At 41.2% G+C, this 17,182-nt stretch overlaps 1 protein-coding gene across 1 annotated transcript in view; it reads right to left on the bottom strand.

The window, feature by feature from the left end:
• LOC126100674 (uncharacterized) overlaps positions 1 to 17,182 on the bottom strand; it is a 99,811-nt gene that overhangs the window by 13,238 nt on the left and 69,391 nt on the right. The window contains exons 2-3 of the mRNA XM_049911293.1: positions 12,632 to 12,847; positions 1,678 to 1,869 (exon numbers count right to left, since the gene is read on the bottom strand). Coding sequence (XP_049767250.1) covers positions 1,678 to 1,869; positions 12,632 to 12,847 — 408 coding nt within the window. The remainder of the gene's footprint in view (positions 1 to 1,677; positions 1,870 to 12,631; positions 12,848 to 17,182) is intronic.

Here is a 17,182-nt window from a genome sequence, read left to right as displayed (position 1 = left end):
TCCCATTAAAAGAGAAGGATGTCCAGGACAAAGAGATGAACGTACTTGTTTCAGTACCTCTATTTCCACAGCTTGCGTTTGAAGGGAAAAGTTAATGCATGTGACACTCTGCCGATATTCTTGCATGGGCAGAGTTTATCCAGGCAAAGGCATGAATGAAACTGCGTGCAGAAAATTTTCAATGCCTGTGTGAGCTCATGATGCTGCAGTTATCACTGGAGTTTGTGATCTTGTCATGTCCATCTTGCTGTTGTTTCTCAGTATCAACTGTTCTAAAACTTCAATCTCATGTTGAAGCTGCAGGATTTTGGCACCAATGGTTTGTAAAAAATTACTTGCACCTTCCATGTTTAGCGGATGTAATCCAAAAAAATACTGTTGCAACTTAAACCAGTCTTGTTTTTTGGGTCACCAAGTAGGTTAGAAATCAAACCCACATATACTTAGAGAGATTTATTTTACTTGGAATAACGTTGGAAGTACAGCTCCAAATAAAAAAACGAAAAACAAAGAATAAACATCAAACCAGAAGAATCAACTACTCGTCCAAAGAACAAACAATGCACTTCACTGGTCAGCATCTTGTTCCCACACCATTGTCTATCTTCAATATTTACCTGGTTCAGCTATCCTTTTAATCCCTGCACATAATGTACATCCGTTGTAATGTCTCACTTAAAATGTGAGCACATAATTACAAGAAACAAACATATACTATATTTTGCAAGTTCTATATTAATATAAATTACCTGCAACATGAAGGTGAAAATCTCTGCCACTGATTATTAAAAACAAGTAGCCATGTTTTCTGCTAAGAGCTATTTCCTTGCAGGAAAATTTTGAATGAAAATTTATTGCATACATGAGCTCACATGGCTTTCAGGAGGATACTGTTATATGCAGAGGAAAAATATAACTAAGTAAACAAGAACCTCAGTTTACCTTGTTTTGTCCCTGTGTAAATCTAGAGATAATAATTTGTGGAAAAATCTACTCTGCTGCTGAGGTCTATGACAACCACCCATCCAATGTCAAGAGATAAATTGAAAGTCCTACAAATTCAAAAGAAAATTTAAAAAAATTCCCATTACCACTCCTACAGATTATCTGATATTTCAATTAACAGAGTGAACATTCTGGTTAAATATGTGGTAATTAGAAAATGTTTATTGTAAAATTGCATAATTATTGTTAAAGATGTAGATAACCATTTTATTTGAAAAAATATTAATATATCCAAGTGAATATTAAGCTACCAGTGGATGATAAACAGGAGCTCTTTTATATAGCTAATAAGGAAGATGAATATTTTCCAAAGTAGTTTCCTTCCTGGTAATTTACTATGTTACATTTATCTGTATAATCACCAGTCATGGTTTACTGTTAATGTAGCATACAGATAAATTTGCTGAGAGCTGCTTCTCTTTTGTTAATGTATGGCTTGCTCTGCACATCTGAAGGTTGTCAGTCATGATGGAATCATCTGTATATGATGAATGAAGAATAAAAATTGTACATAGAAAAAGGATATATTCTGATATATCCAAGGCCACTGAATGTTCCAATACATTTCTTAGTACAAGATTTTAATAGTTGACATATAAACACAGGAATATGGAAAAAGATGGGAGTAAGATAGAGAAGGATATATGTAGACCTATATCTTTTCATACTAACCTGCTCTGGCGCTGCTGGTTTTGGACTAAGGTTCTTCTTGGCACCACCCTCAGCTTTGTGCAGGTCGGGCCTGTACTTCTTGGGGAACTGTTGGACAGTGGCTTTCAGATAGGCCTGCTTGCTGTCTGGTGCAGACAGCTTCTGTTCTTTGTACTTCACTTCAATGTCGATGGGCTTTGCAGAGTCTTTGCCCTGCAAGTAAAATACGAAAAGTGCCAAACATGTCATAAAATCCATTAGAAACTATAACATAATAGTTTATATGTAATCAGAGTTTCAGTCTTTATTATAGGTAATGATCATTGACCTCTTTGGCTGAAGCTTCTGTATTGTTGTATAAGTTTATTGCAGGGTAGTGCTGTTATGTCTCCCTATACACTCGTCAACAGATCAGTAGTAATAAAAGTTCACAAAATTGGGGAATTAACTAACTGCAACAATACACCCAGGTATAGTAGTCAGAATGCACGTGAATAATCAGAACTAAACAAATGTGTTAAACACTTAAGACTAATAAAAACTCAAATTATATTATGGAAAATTAATGTGCAAGAAGAGACCTAATGCTGCATATGTAAAATCTTGATAACTATACTCAAAAAGTACTCAAATGTTTTGTGGAAATGATCACCTGTAGGCCACTGAAATTAATAATTAGTTATGTTGAGCACATACTGATGGTAGGTAATGATGAATATCAGTTTTGTAAAGTGAGGCTCTTCATGATGATGATAGTTTACATCTAGTCTTTTATTTTTACTCACTTCAGGTATCACATAGAGTCAAAATTAAGTTGACAGTGTACCAGAGTAATTCACTTTCGGACTGCTGTTGAACAACTCAGCTTGTTTTCATTAACATTTTAGTGGCTTAAGTACTCAATATTCCTTTCACATCTGACTTTGGATTTAAATTCAAGTTTAATGCAGCTACTTTTCTGTTTTCTTTTTAACTCTTTGTTACTCTTCTGTTCCTAAGAGCTACACTACTGCATTCCTCAGAGGTGTTTTCTCCTGCTCTTGGATGCATTAGTGAGCTGTGGGCACCTTCTCTCAGTTTTCTTTGAAAAGCTGCAGCCATTGCATTCAGAATGGTGAAGTCCATTGCATATCATGTTGATTCATAGGTTGGAGTGTTGGCTTATAGATGGGGGTGTCCTTTTCCTCTTGTCCCCTTGTGCCACAAAGGTCACAAGCATTGGACATTCCAGCAGGATGTAAATGGATGGGTCTTTGGTTACACAGGCAAGCACACAGTGCTTTATTTCACACTGCTCAAGAATGGGACTGCATCATCATGAATTGCCATCTGTGCAGTTTAATGGATACTCCAGTGCTTCTATACTTACTGTTAACTCTGATGTCAAAACAGACATTCCCACTGCCAATTTATAGAAGTCCCAAACTTGAGCCAATCTAGTCCATGACTAGGCCTCACAGTCTGTCCCACTGTCATACTTGACTCCATTTTTGTACAGGAATTTAGTGTCTGTCCCATGTCCTAATGCTTGTAGTGCCATTATGGTGTGCTCCATATGGTAATGACAGCATCATTCAAGTATTTTCTATAGTTATGTGTCTCAGGGATACATTATTGACACCACAGTCAGTGTTTATTTGTTGATTCAATATTGCTTCATAAAATAGTTTATTGCAATTGTTCAGATCTTTAATATGACCAATGATCTCATGAAGTTACTGTTTTCAGTGTACAAATTGATATGAAATAATATCGTTGTAGGTTCTGTGGTGGTTCCTACATCTAACCTTATCTTTCATTTTGTGCACATTTCCACAGCAACATGACCCTATTCTAGGAAGTGTTACTTACCAATAGGTTAATGGTTCTTCTCAAGGTTAGTGAACAAGTATATATGGTTCCTAGTTGCCAGTAATGATGTTACACTGTCTCAGGTTAGCTTTTAGGCAGTAAATCTCTTCTTCTGACTCCCAACACCATAAATACACATAATGGTATATGATGACAAAGTTAGTACCATATATGGACCACTTGCAGAATACACCATAGCTGATACACAGAGTTATCATAGCTTCTGTAATATTACTGACTACCTATTTACTTCATAACATACATTGCATTGATTTATAAATGAATTCTTTGTAAACTACAATTCTGAGACCATTATTTGAATGAAACTCTGAACGTGGTGTATGCTCTGCTTAATCTTAATTACAATCATGAGTCTGTACTAAGACAGACTACAGCTATTCTCTTGTAGTTGCTTGTCCTGTAGAATTATTGGAGAGTGAATATGTGGAATCTGGAAGGATTGGAGAAGAGCTAGTGGAAGCTGAAACCTTGAATCAGACTTTGAGGCATTTTTGTCTGGCTGAACTGGTAGAGTGCTGCCCATGGAACACTTGTGTCTGTATTCAGCTCCTGATCTGAGACCAAGTTTTAGTTTGGTATGTATGAGCTGAATAAAAATCATAATAATGGAAGAGCAGGGTAGGGCATGTGAAATCAAGTGACAGGTCACACAAGTCATACTTGCATAATAAAAAAATTACAGTTAAAATTTGACTAATAACCATAAATCAAAAATACATAATTATTGGAAATACAGCCATGAACTGACAAAAAAATCAGCCTGCACATACAGGAGTGTGTAAATTTAAGCTAACTGCACCCAAATAATAGTTATTATGCTTAATAAGTCAACTGCTGGTTTCTAATGGTCAGATTAGCCTCAAAACCTCTTGCGAAAATCTCTTTATGGGGTATTGTCATCCACACACTTATTGCTGATTGTTACTGTTTTTTGACCAAAGCTCCATAATAGTGCATTTTCAGCCTATGGTTCTCTGGCAGATTTTACTCAAAGCAATGTCCCTTATCATGCTCTGACCTTATTTCAGGTTTTTTCTTGCATCTTGCACACCAATATAGCACATACTCTCCCAGGAGCAAAATAATAGTCTACCTAACAAACAAAACAAAACATAAACATGTGTCAAGCCAAAGCTGTTTGCCACACTGGGAATCAAACCTGCCTTTCACAGGCAGCGTGCTACCAACTGAACCACCAGAACAAGCTTCACACAATATACCTCAATATTTCATCGCATCACTTTCTTCTCCCCATTCTCTGCCAAATCTGATAGATGGAGTCTAATTATACAGTGGGGTTACAATAAAAAAGTTCTTTATGAGTGACAATACTTGTGATACAGTGTTATTGAATCCTCTGCTATTTTTATATAAAGACCACCTGCAAGCTCTCAATTCACAAATATAGCTTTGCTTGAGAAAAAACGCTATTTTTTCATAATAATTTAAATTTTCAATAATAATAGTTGGTTCTCATCTAACATAACAAACACTGTTAGCTATAGCATAAAATTACTTAAAATTACTGAGTCTTTTTATGCTTGTCATTTAACTAACCACATATTTCTTCCATAAGGTTGCATTGCATAACACAAGTTTTCACTTTTGGTTTTACTTTCAGAAATTATGACTAACTTTTATTGAAAGTCAGGTTCATCTCTTATTTGCACTGGCTCAAAGTTATATAAATGTAAGTCAAGCAAAACCACAGGTTGTAGTTATGACATATGGCTCAGTTGGCATCCTAACAAAGACATCACAAGCCACAATTTCAAAAGAAGTGGCCTCAGATGAAGAAAGGCAGTGATTTCTATGACAGCAACAGAGAAGCTAACACATTCTGTGTGTTACTTGAGACAGATCTTCATTTTTATTTAAACAATTGTATGGTACCAACACTGACGGTAGCCATACTGGTGTGATTCAGACACATTTTTATTTGTGTTGGAAATTTTTGTTTGTTATCTAAATTTTGGTATCACCTCAGATACAAAATGAAATGGTGGACTTGTAACCCTGCATACTGGTACTATGGTAAATTCATTGGGACTGAATCATAGTGTAGACACTTTTAACATAGGAGTTGGCAATGAGCATTTAAAAAATGAGAATTTAGACTACTGTGGGGAGAGGAAAGGTGCAGAGTACAAGCTCCACCTCCCTCTCAAAAGACTGGCAGCCTACAACCATCGTTTGTGCTTCTGGGAAAGCATAAATGATACACAGTGATAGTTATTGCCCTTTCTTTTTGGAAGGAGTTGTACTCAGATCTCATAATGAACCTGGAGTTGCCTCTTCACTAGTTTCAAAAGCAGAGAAGCAATCAGTGATCTAACAGACAACAGGCAATTGTTTTTGGCGGTTAGTAGTGCCATAAACAAGGTACTGCAGGCTCAACATCTATCAGTATCTTACACAGTCATAGTTTAAAACACTTCCACCTGAAACTGCCACACTGAAGTGTTTGGACAATACTTACAAACAATGGGAAATCCTGGATGGCATGTAACAACCACTTATCTGATGGCTCATACCCCTGTAATATAGGTAGAGGGGCAGAAGAACGGAAGGTTCCAAATGATTGGAAAAGAGCACAGGTAGTCCCAGTCTTCAAGAAGGGTCCTTGAGAAGATGCGCAAAACTATAGACCTATACCTCTGACATCAATCTGTTGTAGAATTTTAGAACATGTTTTTTGCTCACGTATCATGTCGTTTCTGGAAACCCAGAATCTACTCTGTAGGAATCAACATGGATTCCGGAAACAGCAATCGTGTGAGACCCAACTCACTTTATTGGTTCATGAGACCCAGAAAATATTAGATACAGGCTCCCAGGTAGATGCTATTTTCCTTGACTTCTGGAAGGTGTTCGATACAGTTCCACATTGTCGCCTGATAAACAAAGTAAGAGCCTATAGAATATCAGACCAGCTGTGTGGCTGGATTGACGAGTTTTTAGCAAACAGAACACAGCATGTTGTTCTCAATGGAGAGACGTCTACAGACGTTAAAGTAACTCCTGGCGTGCCACAGGGGAGTGTTATGGGGCCATTGCTTTTCACAATAGATATAAATGACCTAGTAGATAGTATCGGAAGTTCCTCCGGCTTTTCGCGGATGATGCTGTAGTACACAGAGGAATTGCAGCATTAGAAAATTGTAGCGAAATGCAGGAAGATCTGCAGCGGATAGGCACTTGGTGCAGGAAGTGGCAACTGACCCTTAACATAGACAAATGTAATGTATTGCGAATACATAGAAAGAAGGATCCTTTATTGTATGATTATATGATAGCAGAACAAACACTGGTAGCAGTTACTTCTGTAAAATATCTCGGAGTATGTGTGTGTAACGATTTAAAGGGGAATGATCATATAAAATTAATTGTTGGTAAGGTGGGTACCAGGTTGAGATTCATTGGGAGAGTCCTTAGAAAATGTAGTCCATCAACAGAGGAGGTGGCTTACAAAACACTCATTTGACCTATACTTGAGTATTGCTCATCAGTGTGGGATCCGTACCAGATTGGGTTGACAGAGAAGATAGAGAAGATCCAAAGAAGAGTGGTGCATTTCATCACAGGGTTATTTGGTAAGCGTGATAGTGTTACGGAGATGTTTAGCAAACTCAAGTGGCAGACTCTGCAAGAGAGGCACTCTGCATCGCGGTGTAGCTTACTGTCCAGGTTTCGAGAGGGTTCATTTCTGGATGAGGTATCGAATATATTGCTTCCCCCTACTTATACCTCCCAAGGAGATCACGAATGTAAAATTAGAGAGATTCGAGTGCACACGGAGGCTTTCCGGTAGTCGTTCTTCCCGCGAACCATTTGCGACTGGAACAGAAAAGGGAGGAACTGACAGTGGCACATAAAGTGCCCTCCACCACACACTGTTGGGTGGCTTGCAGAGTATAAATGTAGATGTAGATGTAGATGAATAGATGTAGATGCAAGACCTGTCCCATACATCCTCCCACTACCACCCATTCCATTCCAATCATAAACGTCACCTATCCCATCAAAGGCAGGGCTACCTGTGAAACCAGTTATGTGATCTACAAGCTAAGCTGCAACCACTGTGCTGCATTCAATGTGGTCATGACAACCAACAAGTTGTCTGTCTTCATGAATGGCCACTGACAAACTGTGGTCAAGAAACAAGTGGACCACTCAGTTGCTGTGCACAGTTCCAAACATGACATCCTTCATTTCAGTCACTGCCTCACAGCCTGTGCCTTATGGATCCTTCCCACAAATGCGAGCTTTTCCAAACCGCGCAGGTGGGAACTTCCCTACAATATATCCTACATTCCCCTAACCCTCCTGGTCTCAGCCTTTGATAATATTGTCCTCACATATCCAGCCTCTCTGTTCCAATTGCAGACTATACAGCCATCATTCCAGCACCACCCCCAGTCTTTTTATTTCTCTCCTTTTCCGCTACCTGCTCTCCCAACCTCTCCCCTGCTCTCCATCTAGAGACTGCACAAAGCTGCTCTACCCTCTCCACCTCGTCCCTGTGCACTCCCTAGCAGCACTGCACTCTCTGCCACCCCTACTAGGGCTGATTACCTCAGATGTTAAGTCCCATAGTGCTCAGAGCTATTTGAGCCACCCCTACTAGGCCTAACCCTCCCCACTCCAGCCTCTTCCTTAGCCCATCCAGTCCCCACTCCCATCATGCACTGGTGCTGCTGCTGGTAGTGTGGCTACAGTTGCCTGTAGTCATGTGTGTGTGAGAGGCATTTGCATGAGTGTGTGTGCACGCATGCACGCACGTGTGTGTGTGTGTGTGTGTGTGTGTGTGTGTGAGTTACCTATTTTTGACAAAAGTCTTATGGGCTGAAAGTTTTATTTGGAACAGTCTTTCTGTTGTGCCTATCTGTAACTCATCATCTCTGCTATATTGGACAATACTTACTAATTACTAAAAATAAACATATGCAGATATCACTTCTTTGTGTGTGTGTGTGTGAGTCTGCTGACTGATTTATGATGCAGCCCACCACACATTCCTCTCCTGTGCCCACCTCTCCACATCAGAGTAGCAATTGCACCTAACATCCTCAATTATCTGTTGGATACATTCAAACCTCTTTCTTCCTGTATATTTTTTATCCTCTCCTCCCATAGGTACCTTGAAGTGATGACTTGATGTCTCAACACTAGTTCTATCAGCCTGTCCCTTCTTCTTGTCAGTGTTTGTTCTTCTTGTCATCAGTTCTGAGAAGAACCTCTTCATTTCTTATGCTATCAGTTAACTTTGTTTTCGACATCCTTCTGTGGCATCATATTTCAAACAATTCAGTTCTCTCTTTCTCCAATTTTTCCACAGTCCATGATTCACATCCATACAGTGCTGCACTCCACAATACATTCTCAGAAATTTCAGGGTTAATGTCAATGTTTGGTACCAGTAGCCTTCTTTTGCCTAGGAATGCCCACCTTGGTTTGACTGCCACATGTAATTTTGCTCCCAAGATAATAGAAGCAAAATTATTTCACTTCATCTGCTTCATAGTCCCCATTTTGATCTTAAGTGTACCAGTAATCTGTTTAATGTAACTCGTAATTACTTTTGTTTGTCTTTGATCTACTCACAATCTGCAATGTATGCTCATTAGATTGTTCATTTCATTCAGTATTTCCTGCAACGTTCTTGGTGTACACTGAGTATACCAATGTCATCAGCAAATGTTATCAATGACATCCTTTCACCATGAATTTCAACTTTTTCCAGACACTTCCTTTTATTACTAACATTGCTTCTTCAATATATGCCTATAGTTTGAACAGTAAGGGTGGCTGAACACATGTCTCAAGGGTGACAGAATACATTTATCTCTTATACCATTTCTAATCCACTTTGTTCTTGGTCTTCCAGTCCCATCTGTTACTTTAATTTCTTGTACATATTCAGTACCGTACTATCCAAATTTCGCTTGTAGCTTACACTTCTTTTCCTGAGAATATCGAACATCTTACATCATTTTACATTGTCAAACAATTTTTGTAGGTCAACAAATCTGATGGTGTCATGATTTTTCTTAAGCCCTGCTTCCATTATCAAGTGCAATGTGAGAACTGCCTCTCAGGTACCTTTGGTTAAAGCCAAACTGATCATTATTTAACAAGTCTTCAATTTTCTTTCCTCACACTGAGACTGTAAAAATTTCCCACCATGTAGCCCTATGTTTTCCTGTAAATGCTAGTCCTGCAGAATCATGAAACCCTAATGGGACTTTGTAAGAGTGTGAGGGGAAGCCTACGGTGAACTGCAGTTGTGAACGGTAGGGAATGGTAGGGTACATAGGTACCAGTACATCTCTAATTCTTTAAAGAATGAATTTCCATGTCTAAAACATCTGATTGCTTTACGAATCAGCTCATGAGTTACGTATTTGAGCATGTAAGTGAGGAAAAGTTTAGGAATGAAACTTGAAACATCTTGGTAGATTAAAACTGTGTGTCAGACTGAGACTTGAACTCGGGACCTTTACCTTTCACAGGCAAGTGCTCTACCAACTGAGCTACCCATGGGTCAGCTACTCATGGGTCTGCCTTCACAGCTTCAATTCTGCCAGTACCTCGTCTCCTACCTTCCAAACTTCATAGAAGCTCTTCTACAAACCTTGCAGAACTAGCACTTCTGGAAGAATGGATATTGCGGAGACATGGCTTAACCACAGAATGGGGGATGGTTCAGTATGAGATTTTCACTCTGCAGCGGAGTTTAGGAATGGTTTGAAATTATGTTTAAAGTTTGTTAGAGGTCTCACTAACTGATGTCATTATGAAATACTGGGATGAATATTGCCTTGGTAATTTGCACTCTGAGGCAAAAGCTAGTGTTTATGACTGAGCGAGGTGGTGCAGTGGTTAGCACACTGGACTCACGTTCGGGAGAACGAGGGTTCAAACTCGTGTCCGGCTATCCTGATTTAAGTTTTCTGTGATTTCCGTAAACTGCTTCAGGCAAACGCCGGGATGGTTCCTTTGAAAGGGCACGGGCGACTTTCTTCCCGTGCCGACTTTCTTTCCCATCCTCCCCTAATCCGATGGGACCGATGATCTCACTGTTTGGTCCCCTCCTCCAAAACCAACCAGCCAGTGTTTATGACATCACATCTGCTGAACTATGTGTCGTACAATTATATAATTTTGCAGGAACTTTCATTGGTATATCTTGATACCGTCCGCAGACTGTTACGAGTAGATTTGGTAGTGAATAAGTAATACATTAAAATTTCACACTTAATGCTGAAGTTTGACTGCACAAATTGCGAAAATGTGGTAGCTAAGTGATACAATTTTTTCCTTTCATCGTTTTTGTGGAGTGCGTCAGCGAGAAAAAGTTTCGTTAACCTTTGAAATTGTGTGTTAAGTTTATCGGAAGTCATTAAGTGCTCCCATTTTCAAATACCATATGAATAAACTCGGAGTATTTGAGCGCCGTCAGTTACGTTGCCTTAAGACAAACACCCAGTTTTTAACTGTAATATTTGTGTTATTGCGTTAAACTTTTGACTTAACGTTATACCTGTTAATGATTAGATTATGACAGCACATTAAAAGTTTTAATAATAAGTGGATAATCACGTGAAATATTCAAAATAAAATTTTTGTTGTTCCTGGAAACCGTTACGTAGGCAACCTGCAACTGGTACTAGATTGTTTGTCAGGTTGCGGCCTGGTACACAGTTTTAACTTGTACGTGTCAGCAGTAGGCCTATGGCGTACTCTCCGAGTAAAAAAATCCCTCTGACAAGGTTCAAAAATGGTTCAAATGGCTCTGAGCACTATGGGACTCAACTGCTGAGGTCATCAGTCCCTTAGAACTTAGAACTAGTTAAACCTAACTAACCTAAGGACATCACACACATCCATGCCCGAGGCAGGATTGGAACCTGCGATCGTAGCGGTCGCGCGGTTCCAGACTGTAGCGCCTAGAACCGCTCGGCCACCCCGGCCGGCTGTCAGTAAATGTTGGCAGCATAGTGACGTACCACATGACGTATAAAAAAGTTCAATTTCCGACCCTGTTAAAAAACTTCGTAATACCGACTTTTAAACCATAAAAAGGATGAAACTTCCTGGCAGATTAAAACTGTGTGCCCGACCGAGACTCGAACTCGGGACCTTTGCCTTTCGTGGGCAAGTGCTCTACCAACTGAGCTACCGAAGCACGACTCACGGCCGGTACTCACCGCTTTACTTCTGCCAGTACCTCGTCTCCTGCCTTCCAAACTTTACAGAAGCTCTCCTGCGAACGTTGCAGAACTAGCACTCCTGAAGGAAAGGATATTGCGGAGACATGGCTTAGCCACAGCCTGGGGGATGTTTCCAGAATGAGATTTTCACTCTGCAGCGGAGTGTGCGCTGATATGAAACTTCCTGGCAGATTAAAACTGTGTGCCCGACCGAGACTCGAACTCGGGACCTTTGCCTTTCGCGGGCAAGTGCTCTACCATAAAAAGGATAGTTGCTATTCACCATATAGCGGGGATACTGAGTCGCAGATAGGCGCAACAAAAAGACTGTCAGAAGTAAGCTTTCGGCCCACGAGGGCTTCATCGGAAATACACAGACTGAGTCCTGCCTCAGTAGCCAGAGGCTGTGGTCAAGTGTGTGTGAGTTGCTTTTGCGTGAGTGTGTTTGTGCATATTGTTTATTTTGGGTGAAGGCCTTGTTGGTCGAAAGCTTAGCCTACTTTCTGGCAATCTTTTTGTTATGCCTATTTACGACTTAGCATCTAGCTAAATGGTGAGTAGCAACTATCCTTTTCATAACTTTATCATATTCAATCCTGGATTTTCCACTGTTCGACCTTAAATCATTTTCTTGAAAGAAAAATACCTGAGTACACTATATTTTTTCCTTTCCCTGTGACCTGGGGAGGGGGGGGGGGGGGGCAGCTCCCCTTGCCCTTGGGTATGGGCGCCCTTCGTCTTAACTGTGTATTAGCGGTATAACGGTCCAAGATTTCGTGCGGAATCGAATTTTGGAGCTGATATCTTGCAAGTGTGCATTTTCCTTCGTAGAATACGAGGTCGAGTTGGTGATGCTTCTTTGTGAGCTGTTTACAAGCGTAGACACTTACGTTCAGCTGGAAACCGACGGCGACACCGACCGGGGGCGGCTGCAGCTCTTCGCTGGGCTCGTCGCCCCATTTAGGAATGCCCATCTCGTCGGAATCGGGGATCTTTGGGATCACGTCTTCCCAGCTGAAGTCGCCGGCCGACTGAGGGATTGGCGGCGGCTCCAGCTTGGTGCTGGGGACGGGGAGCAGCCCCGTCGGTGTCGGCACCGCCTGAACCTGCGCAAGGAAGCGAGGCGCACAGTAAGAAACCAGCTTCCTAGTACACTAGTTCGAAACAACTGACATGCAATATCCTGGGTACAAAGATGAGTCTGGAACAGCGTAGTATCTTACTGATTAACATATTGCGAAGGGATGTCGATATAACTGGTGTTTTCCATATGCTATCTGTAGATGCCATCTGCTGTGACGAAAAAGAAAATCTCAACACCAAGAAGGAGCTATGCCTCATAAGCGAAAATCGGTAGGCGTCTTTCTGCATCTGTAAGATGAAATCTATTAGAATTCCGCGCCAGTCGCATCAGAGTGGCGCTACAAGCAAACCAGGTTTGCTTTAAATACAGGGTGATTATAATTGAAGATAAACTTTCAAACCACTGCAAAAATAACACCACTGGTCAGAATGACATCAAATTGCAACGGAATATTATCGGCGAAGGGGGAAAAGGTATGGCAGAAGAAAAATAGTTACAAAATGTAGCAATAGATGGCGCTGTAAGCATCACAATTTAATACTGGTTGACTACAGATGACAAATGAATCATACCACAATGCCTAAGGTACTACTCAGTGTGCATGGGTGTACCGGTGTGATACGGTTAGTTACGTCAGCCTACCCCCACGGCAAGGTCGTATCACATCTGATGGGAAACATCGGTTTGTAATTGTCCTGAGACCAAAATCCGCATAAAAGGCATCACTCACATTGGTTTTTAGTTGTCCGGAGGCCAAAAACCGCATAAAAAGCATGAATCAAAATCAAATCGGATTATTAATTTCCGTGTGGCTGGCGCAAAACATGTTCAATATGCTTTCCACCGCTTTCTGCAACAAGTTGAAATCCAGAAACAGCATGTTCCACAACTGATCGAAGTGTTTCCGCAGTCACATTCAGGAAGTGTTGCGCAATGCGTGCCTTCAATACAGCTAAGTTTGCAATCGGAACACTGAACACATCTTTCAAATAGCCCCACAGCCAGAAGCCACACGGATTAAGATCACGTAATCGGGACGGTCAGGCTGTAGGGAAATGCCGGATGATAATTCCAGCATTTCCGAAAGGGCGCTTCAGCAGCTGTTTAACTAGATCTGCAATATGCGGAGGTGCGCCATCTTGCATAAAAATTATCCCATTAAAACACATCCACGCTGTTGGACAGCTGGGATGATGTGGTCGCGCAAAAGACGCTCGTAACGCTTACCAATGATGGTGCAGGTAGTAGGACCGGAAACGCCTGTCTCTTCGAAAAAATGGGGCCGTATGTTAAATGATGCAGTAAACTCGCACCACACAGTGACCTTTTCAAGATGAAGTGGTACTGATTGATTTGAGTGTGGATTTTCCGCGGCCCATATTCGACAGTTCTGTGTACTGACATATCTTGTCAGATGGAATTGCGCTTTGTCTATCCACAAAATCTTCCACTGCCAGTCATTGTCCATTTCCATGCGAGCAAGAAATTCTAAAGCAAAGGTCTCTCTTGCTGGCAGGTCAACAGGAAGCAACTCGAGGACACGGGTAATTTTGAATGGATAGCAAAGAAGGATGTTTCGTAGGATTTTACGCACCGTGCTCACGGGTATGTCCGATGTTCGGGCAATTCTCCATGCACTACACGTTTGCACACCACCACTCGTCTCCTCCTACAATGCTGTGGCCACTGCTTCCACTGATGTCGAATCAATTCGTTTCCTCCCTTTACCGGTTGCATACCAAAAGTACCCATCATTTCGAATTTCCGAATCATTTTCTCCCGACCCACGGCAGTTATCGGATCAACGCCTTTTTTCAAACCCTTCAGTGTCCGGAACTCCTGCAGGGCGACGTGTGTACAGTCATCATTCGTGTAATACAGTTTTACATGCAGAGCTCGATCCTGCATTGAGACAGTCATGGCGAACGTGGCAGACACGAAAGGAAGAAAAGCTGTGTTCCCGGCGTGTTTATACCAACTTCAATAGGTCGTGCGCATGATAGGTGTTTCGATTTACCTATTCTGACACATACAGCGCCAATTTTCACACTATTTTTTCCGCTGCCATACGTTTTCCCCATTCTCCGATAATATTCCGTTGCAATTTGACGTCAGTCTAACCAGTGGTGTTATTTCTACAACGTTTTGAAGGTTTAACTTTAATTATATCACTCTGCAGTAGCAATGTGAACAGCACTAGGCACCACAGTGACAGAGCGAACCGTTACAAATTGGTTACTTGAAGCGAGAGCTCACTGGAGGTCTGTCGTGTTTTCTGATGAAAGCTGGTTCTGCTTTGATGTCAGTGATGTTCGTATGTTGGTTAAAATGTAGCCAGTTGAGGGCATGCAGCGAACATGACTGCATGCTGGACACACTGTGTGTATACCTTGGGTTATGGTGTGGGATGCGATTTCGCATGACAGCAGGAGTATTCTTGTGGTTATCCCACGCACCATGACTTCAAATTTGTACGTCAATCTGGTGATTCGACCTGTTTTGCTGTCATTCACGGACACCATTTCAGGGGGCGTTTTCCAACAGGTTAACGCTCGCTCACAGACCGCAGTTGTAACCCTATACAGTGTCGGCATGTTGTCTTGCCCTGCTCGATCACCAGATCTGTTTCCGATCGAGCACATGTGGGACGTCGTCGGATGACAACTCCAACATTATCCTCAAACAGCATTAACCGTCACTGTTTTGACGGACCAGATGCAACAGGCATGGAACTCAATCCCTCAAACTGACATCCGGCACCTATACAACACAATGCATGCATGCGATTACGTTATTAATGTACCAACATTTCACATTTGCCAGGGCTTAGCTAGCGCATACATTAACCTGTGATCTTGCAACGTTAATCACTTAAATATGTTGCCTAGACAAATGTATTCCCGAAATTTTTAACTACTCCGCTTATTTAGGTGTTTGTACTAGTAGTCAAAGCATCAAACTTGATTGTCTTCATATATTTTTTGTTTATTTAGCATTCTGATTGTATTTTGATAATGAAAATAGTTACTATTTTCGTCTTTAGGTTCCTCCTGCTTTTAGAAAATGGAAGGGAATGAACGAATCTGAAATACTTTCGCAGTTTTCTGATGATGATTACTCAGACGTTCCTAGTGAGAATAAAGATCCGGATGACTGTGTGAGTGTACTCGCTATGTTTTTATGGTCCTGAGGCCGATTCTAGTGACAGCGTCATTATTAGACCTGTAAACATAGGAAGGTGGTCATGTTTTCAAGGGATTGCGACAACAGTGATGAAGGTGATTATGTTCTTGTGAATGATTCATTTAGCCACAAGGTTAATATTACCGCGGTAAACGTTGAAAGGTCGCCCGACAACCTAGACAAATGTGACATAATTGGGACAGAGTACGCGAGTACTGAAGGCCTAGGAGCCATCAGAGTTTGGCATTAGTATACACATCAGACTTTTTTTTAGGAGAGAGAAGAAGTAGGATTTAAAATCCCATCGATGACGAGGCCATTAGGGATAGAACACTGGCTCAGATTAGGAAACGATGGAGAAGTAATTCGGCTCTACCCTTTCAACTGAACTATCTCTGCATGCGCCTGAAGTGGTTAGGGAAATCACGAAAAACCTAAATCCTGATGGTCAGACGGGTGTTTCAAGACAGTCCTCTGGAATACGTGTCAGGTGTCTTACCACTGTAAAACCTCACTGGGTTCAGCATTATGAAGGCTGCACTGAAGGGAACGTTAAAATGGCCGTAACGTCTTCTTTAACAAGAGCACAGGTTGTTTCAAAAAGATTGATGATATTTCACAAGACCATACCTTCTTCAGGAGTGAGGATTGAAACTTCGGGTAAAGTTTTGCTTACACGTCGAAATTAAAAGTTTGTCTTGGCTCCAGTTATTAAGCTGGCAGTTCATGTAGTTGCCGGTAGATGTCTAGACAGTCTCACTCATTTCTGGCAGTGGATGTCTGACACCCCTCCAAACTGCAGGTGTAACGTTGGCGAGAGCGATGGAAATACTACTACTTTAGGAATCAATACACATTCCTTGGTGCACCGCCACTTTCGGCGCTGTTATGCAATCAGGATGGATGCGACACGCAGATTCTCAGCACAACATGAACATATTAGTAGTAGACTGAATACGCGCCCCTCTCCTTGCTGCAAAACATAATCACAGCAGTAATTTAGCCTGTCTGTGGGCAAAGAAGACTCATGACTGCATGCTGATTCTACGAGTACATTCGCTTTTACGCGACAGAGCTATTACAGTAGATTCTGCAGTGTTTCATTGTAGATATGAATATCTATATTAAATATATAGGCCTAAGCCTAAATGCAGCAGGCGAATAGCGAAAATAC

This window comes from Schistocerca cancellata, chromosome 9, assembly GCF_023864275.1.
Source record: "Schistocerca cancellata isolate TAMUIC-IGC-003103 chromosome 9, iqSchCanc2.1, whole genome shotgun sequence".
Classification (NCBI taxonomy): Eukaryota; Metazoa; Arthropoda; class Insecta; order Orthoptera; family Acrididae; genus Schistocerca; species Schistocerca cancellata.
This window is presented reverse-complemented; position numbering and strand designations above follow the sequence as displayed.